Source organism: Centruroides sculpturatus, unplaced genomic scaffold (assembly GCF_000671375.1).
Source record: "Centruroides sculpturatus isolate CEXI.00-Female unplaced genomic scaffold, Cexi_2.0 scaffold91, whole genome shotgun sequence".
Taxonomy (NCBI): Eukaryota; Metazoa; Arthropoda; class Arachnida; order Scorpiones; family Buthidae; genus Centruroides; species Centruroides sculpturatus.
The window spans coordinates 34,722-42,214 of NW_019384299.1; the positions used below are offsets into that span (position 1 = coordinate 34,722).

At 35.9% G+C, this 7,493-nt stretch overlaps 1 protein-coding gene across 1 annotated transcript in view; it reads left to right on the top strand.

Moving 5' to 3' along the window:
• The window catches only part of LOC111630627 (cadherin-related tumor suppressor-like), a gene marked incomplete at its 5' end in the record, with an annotated part of 41,011 nt that extends 34,155 nt beyond the window's left edge, over positions 1–6,856 (top strand). Inside the window, 3 exons of the mRNA XM_023374794.1 lie at positions 2,750–2,979; positions 4,371–4,644; positions 4,732–6,856. Coding sequence (XP_023230562.1) covers positions 2,750–2,979; positions 4,371–4,644; positions 4,732–6,398 — 2,171 coding nt within the window. The remainder of the gene's footprint in view (positions 1–2,749; positions 2,980–4,370; positions 4,645–4,731) is intronic.
• Positions 6,857–7,493: the final 637 nt, after the last annotated feature.

The following is a 7,493-nucleotide window of genomic DNA, read 5'->3' on the forward strand; positions in this document are numbered from 1 at the left end:
AGTGTTGCCAGCTAAAACACGTAAAAATAATATTAAAGTAGCCAAGACATAGCCAAATATTGTAGCGCCACATCACTAGCGGACATTTGAAATTTGCCGACTAGGATGGTCAGTTAATTGGGGGTCGGATAATCGAGGCTCTACTGTAGTAAAATAGCCAGATATATATTTATATTAAAACTAGTAATTGCCGAATCATAACTATCAGGTTTGGATGTTTAGTATTTTGTAAGTTAATGAAAAAAATAGATGATTATATTTCATTACACACATTTCAGTCATTTTTCCACTTCCTTTTCCCAAATAGCAACACATCAGACAACCAAACAAAATATACAATGCCATCTAGAAATATAAAGTTATAAAATGAATATGGCCACTAGCTTAGATATAACAGTTTATGGCAATGAAATATGTTTTCATTTCAGTTTTATGGCATATTTCATTGTCAAATCCTTATAATTTTATCATATACCATATTTACTCGCATATAGAACAAGATGTGACTTTAAAGATCAAAATAAAGAAAATTAGATTTATTAATTTAATACAATTCTAATTTTATTTCATTTAATCACAAATAAAATATCAAATGAACGTAAATGCACACATTGTCCTGTAAAAATTATTGGCATTTTAAACTTTAAGGAAAAATCTTGTAAAATTGACAACATAATTTGTCCATGTAAAGCTGGACAATCTGGAACCTTTTTTTTACCAATAACAATCGAATATCACACTCTGTCAATTACACTTATGAGTTTCTCCGAATTCTGATTTCCGAATATTCATCTGTTTTCACGTGGGAACGGATTAAAACTTATATTGTGCTCCCGTGTGATTTTGGAATTTTAATCTGGAATTCAAATTCAAAAGCTTTGCTTTTCCTATTGCTATTCATCTTTACTCCCAACAATAAACAATAACAATTCAAACGACCCATATAAAATACTTGTGTGTTTAAATACAAGAGGGTAAAAAATGGTGAATACACGGTTCGTAAAAATTATTTGTGTAACGCAAAGAATCTTTCGCTCACACGTATAGGACGACCTAGGAATTTGAAGCTGTGATAAATGAATAAAAACCTTGTCTTATATGTGAGTAAATACAGTAATTTAAAATGTTTTCTTTTATCTTCTATAAATATTTTATTTTGGTTATGCTATACTATTGTCCTCATTTCCACCATGCTGTTTGAATAATGTGATATTCCCAGTGGCATTTTGATGCCATTCGTAAATAATCACTCCAAGTGGTTTGTGTCGTGTGCAGAAACAGAAAGATTGAGCAGGTCAAACTATCCTTCCAATCCTCTTTTGGTGAAAAATAATATGTAATATGTTTTTCTGTTGTAAAGTGCCTTTTTCTGCTCAAAAACATCTGGCATGTTCCAATCTTAACACAAAAAAAAAACTACAAGAAAGACAGAAGACCACATTTAGACATTTATCGTTGAGGGTTTGGCAAATTGCTTTTACCGACTGTTGTAGCCGGTACAGGTAGTTCATACAAAGTGACTATCAAGAAGGCTGACTATCTTCCTCCATTCTCCCATCCCTCAAGCTCCTTATCTTCATTTTTATTCTGAAAAAAATATATAATCATTTTGGTATCATGAATTTGCCTACTGAATAGTCGGCAAAGTCACCTGAAATTTTCCGACATTGAACCCTTCAGTAGCTTTGTAGTAGACGTAAACAGTAAGTCATTCCTATTCTTTGCACAACACTGTCAATTTTTTTCAAAGCATGTCCAACAGTGGCAGTTGAGTCTGTGTTTATTTAACCAGAGAATTAAGTTATTTTCCATATTCCCCCGCACAGATATGTCTTCAAATTGCTGAAATTTTTGTATTCTACACACATCATTAATTTAAAATAATAAAACATTATAACACTAAACATAACTCTCAATATATATCAATACAAATATAGGCATCCGCAAGCCTAATAGTTATATTAAAGCCAAACGATTGCCTAATTAGATCGAGCTGTATTACCACTACTATAAATAATTAAATGCTAAGTAATTTGACCTAGAGATNTGTGACAGAAACCCATCGTGGGATAGGCTCTTGCCCGCATTAGGTTGTTGTAAGAACGATTTATGTATATTATTAAACGGTTTTATATGGTAAACCTGTCTCAGTGAGTCATTCTGCGCCCACACGACAGAATTAACCGCTCAGCTGTCAAAAACACCTCACCCCTAATCGGCTGGCCTCACATTCTAAACATAAAAACATTTATTGTAATTTCATATGGAAAACTGATTATTTATCCACCTAAAATGAGTTTGCAAAATAAATATCAATAAATACAGTAATTTTAAGTTTCTTGTCACCATTTGCTAGGATTCAAGGAATAAGATTCTTTACTACATGCAATATCCATGGGCATCTGCAGAAAATTTTCCAGGAAGGTAAAGCCTGGAGAGAGATAATTTTATTTATTTGGGTTTTCTTTCACAAATAGATAACCTTACCATATTGGGACACTTTCTTTTTGCATTCTATAATCTATCTCAATCATTTTTACAATTGTAATTTGTGGAATTGTTTCATTTGATCCCAGGTGGGGCAATTGTCCCGTTTATCTCCCGTGTGGACGTCCACAGTAATAGCCTATAATATTTTATATTAATTTGCTTCCTTAGATTTACTCATATTTTTCCATTAGCTGTCTGTTTCTACTAAATAATGGAAAATAATAGTCAGAAGATTAATTTTGTTATTTTCCTTTGGCAGCCTTGGAACCATTTTTCCTGGGTTCCTCCGATTCTTTTATCGAACTGTTACCTCAAGAGAAGCATCGCAGGGTTCAGGTGTTTGCCAACGGACATCACCAAAACGAAAAGTGGAAGAATTTACCCGTGACCGACAAGAATGTCAAGAGTTTCTCTTTTATGTTTCGGACCAAATCTCACAATGGACTCTTACTCTATGTGGCAACCGAAGATGACTACACCATTTTACAGGTAAATAGTTTACATCTCAAATACATATTGTTATGGAATTTTGGTATGTCTTACCAGTATACTTAACATGTTTAGGACATACAAAATTCTTATTAGAGGTGAAGTCTGATAATTGTAAATCAGTTTTAAAATGTAATGTAAAACATTAACATATAAATACTACAAGCAAGAAGAAGCTGTAAACTACTACCTACCTACTAGGGGCTTCGTCACTTGCTTCACACAAAGACATTATGAATAATATATATCTTCATCCATCTAATTCTGAGTTTAAAAATGCACCTCCACACTCAAAGGAGGAAAATTTTTCCAATTAATTTAAAATTAAACATAGAATCACCTCCAGCTTCCAGAATAAAAAAGTCCCATTTTTTTTTAAGATCCCACATAAAAATGTTCCAGTTCTATGATTTGCTTGCTTACCCCACAGAGTCGGCCCAATTGTTTCCAATATAGACTATTTATGACAGTTCAACCCCACAACTCTCACTTTGCTCTCCTCCCACCATCGCTTATTTCACTACTTCAAAAATTCTTGATGATCCATTGATTCCCAGTGCAACCATTTCTATTTTTTTTTTTTGTGACAGAAAAAAATGTTACATTGATTTTAAGCCCAATACAGTAGATTTAATGTAGTGATTTCTTGCCAAATAATAGAAGTCCATTTCTAAGTGAAAACAACATAGATAAGTGGGATATATTGTGTGTGATAAGGTAAAATCAATTGTGTCTACAATAATTATTAAATTATAGCTTTCTCTAAAAGTGGCAAAAAAAAGCAATTTGACTTCAGAAAGAATAGAGAATTCACTTTGTACTGTGCATTCTAGAAAATGAAATGCAAGGCTGGCTCAATGGGCGAGATGAGTGCCTCGAGTGGCAAAATGAGCAGTCAAAAAACGTTCAAAACAAGGAAATTAAAAACAGTAAGCCAAATGTAGCAAGTCCCATCATAAATGTACTTTAAAGCTGTTATAGATATTTTAATTAATTTACTTACAACTGGAAGGCAGATAAAATAGTAAGGGCTTACTATTTTATCTGTCTCACAGTTGTAGATATTTTAATTAATTTAATTACACCTAGGGCTAAAAGCAATTTCTGTAATAATTCTGTTATAAGTAGTTCATAGAAGAATGCCAGTGCTAGAAGCAGAGATGACAATCTTCTATTTTGACTTGGTTGCAAGTTATCATCAATCTTCAAGTGGAACAGAATGTTCCACTAATTTAGTTCTCACCAACTATTTTGATCACTTAACACTAGATGGTGCTCACCACCTGTACAAGTTTTGTGGAGTATTTGATTAAAAATATTAGAGTATCATTTTCAGAATTTCATTTATACTGGAATTTAGACCATTCTTTGATGTATTTCAAATGTTACAGATCCACGAAGGGAAGATCGTGTATGCAAGCGAGACGGAGTCCAAGCACAAAGTCAGCGAGTCCATGGAGGGAACCAGAGTCGACGATGGCAATTGGCACAGAGTGGTGCTGGAACGTGGACCCGGACAGCGCTCTTCTGTCAATCTGACCGTCGACTCTCGATGGAAAGAGATTGATTCCGAAACAACTCACGACTTTTTGGATGCTTATCTCACTTCGTTTGTGGTGGGAGGACGATTGGAAAATCTAGGAAAATCCGACCACACCTTTGCTGGTTTGTATTCTTTTTTAAATTCTTTGATTAGTAATATTTCATGATATCATTATAGCCCCAGTATTAATATTAATACTTTTGAAACAGGTTTTCAAGGTTGTGTCAAGGAAATGGCTGTCAATGAAGAAATTCAAGCATTAAACAGTACAAATGGATATTTTAAACTAATTCCTCATGGAAACGTGCAAAGAGGATGTGGAGATGAAGCACTGGGTTTGGATGTGGTACCGACTGATCCTCTGAGCATCGGGATCATCCTGGTGATCGTGTTCTTCATCATTCTGATTGTGGTCATCCTGGTCAGTTTCTTGGTCTTCCGCAGGCGGAAACTGAGGAGAGAAAAGGCTCCGGGACACATCAAACAGAACGGAAATGCCTTCCTGACCGGTTCCAATAATGACAACCAAAGAACTCACCAAGACGGCAATTACTCTGAGAGTGCCACTACTGAAGACATTCTGAGAAATCATCTGTCACAGGATCTGGTGCCCAAGAAGATGAAGGACCGTGAAGTGGCTGCCGATCGCCCCCAACGTCCTGACATCATAGAAAGGGAAGTGTTAAATAAGTCATCTGCTTCACCCACACACAGGATTGAAGACTCGTCCCTGCAGGATAACAACAAACCCTTTGGCATGTTGAACATAGCAGATTCAGAACCTCCAGAACACTACGATTTGGAAAATGCCAGCAGCATAGCTCCCTCAGACATAGACATTGTCTACCATTACAAGGGGTTCAGAGATGGTAATGTTCACAAATATAAAACGAACCCACACATTCCAAACTACCACAAACACAACCATAGACATAGTCCACACCAATTTCAGTCAACGCCATCAAGGGACAGTCCGAGAAATGTACTGTGTCAGAGTCCCAATGCCATAGCCCCAAGGGAGAGTCCATCTGTTCTGAAAATGCAGAACACGCCTCTGGCCCGTCTGAGCCCTTCCAGCGAGCTGTCTCAACAGACACCCAGAATACTGACCCTTCAGGACATCAGCGGCAAGCCCCTACAGACCGCATTACTAGCGACATCTCAGGGAGTGGGGCCAAAAGAATTCAAAGATCCGCTGACCAATTCAGAGAGGAGCCTCAACAGTCCGGTGAGTCACCTAAGTCATAGCACCAGCAGCATTCATTCGGGACCAAAATCAAACAGCAAGAAGAAGAACAACGAAAACAACATAACACTAGGACTGACGGCAGAGGAGATCGAAAGACTAAACGCGAGGCCAAGAAACTCTAGTCTGGTGAGCACATTGGATGCCGTCTCTTCTTCCAGTGACGACAATCCAGAAAAGAACAAACTAGCCGAACTCTTGGAAACCAACACAGAACTGTTGGAAGCTCCGGACTCATCCACAGATGAAAGCGGAAATGACTCATTTACTTGTTCTGAGTTTGAATACGATAACTATGACAAGGTGCAGAGGGATTTTGGTCCTGGAAACATGATCTTTTCCAAACTGGCTGAAGAAGACAACGAAAATGACGAAGATTCTGCCAAGACTTACGATGGCTTTGACTCTTTCCGGGGTTCTCTGAGCACCCTGGTGGCATCAGATGACGATCTTTCCAACCTTTCGTCATATAAACCTGCTAATGGGTCCATGTTGGGGTGGGACTACTTACTCAATTGGGGTCCCAATTTTCAAAATTTAGTCGGCGTATTCAAAGACATTGCGGAGTTACCAGACACCATCAATGCAAACAGTACGGGACATTCCAAACCTGGAGAAGAATACGTGTGACGAAATACCACTTTCGCACAATTACCGTGGCCAAAAATTTCCTAAAAAGTGCCTTCGATTTGATGTCGTTCACCCAGGGAAAAGCAAACATACGAACAGAGGAGGAAGCGATAAAATTATTTTTCTAAGAAACGACGTTGACATTTTTTCCTAAACGTCGTTTACCAGTCATTGCGTATTTATAATTAAGCAATTGCCTAGCAACGCACCATACGGGTGATCGGAAAGTCACGAATTGTTCGTCGTAAATACTCTTTTGGTCCGGACATTCGTCGAATGAACCACCATCCATTTACCACTCTACAAGTACCTCATATTTAAAAAAAATACCTAGTCAACACTAACTTTGTTTTCTTTTTATTTGTTTTTCTTCCATGTGAGAGCGAACGAGTTTCCATCGAAGAAACATTTGCATAAGTTAAGACGTATGTTGTACCTATAGAAAATTATATTATATATATATAAATAAATGAGTTGATGACATGGAAGTGGCAATGCTGATCTCAGCACTGTCTATTGTTCACTTTTTAACTAATTTTTGAAAAAATAACTTTATATTTAATTGATATTCTTACTGCAAGGTCTATTTCCCTTATAGCCTTTATATCATGTAAAATAATAAAATGATTGCTTTTGGGGTGTGAATTGAATGATTCTATTTAACTAATGAAAAATGGACAATTATTTGCTTAACAATTGACACCAGAAGTAAATGTTTCAAACCCATTAAACTATTCATTGCCCTTAATGGTTTTCTAATTTATTCAATTACAGTCAAACTTTGGTTTATGAACTTAATTCATTCCTAAAAGTTGTTGGGAAACCAATTTGTTCTCAGACAGAAACAAATTTTTCCATAAGAAATGGATTTTCCCAATGTAAAATGAATTAATCCATTCCAGACCCCAAACAAATCTTTCTTTACTTTTTTAGCTGTATTTTATACATAAAATGCCTATAAATGCAATATAATATTACTTTATCTATATCTATACCTATATTTATTATATATATATAAATAAATAGATAAAAAAATATATGTGTATTGTATAAATACGGTTTTAAAATGACCCTGACCGTCTGGAACAAAGCAGT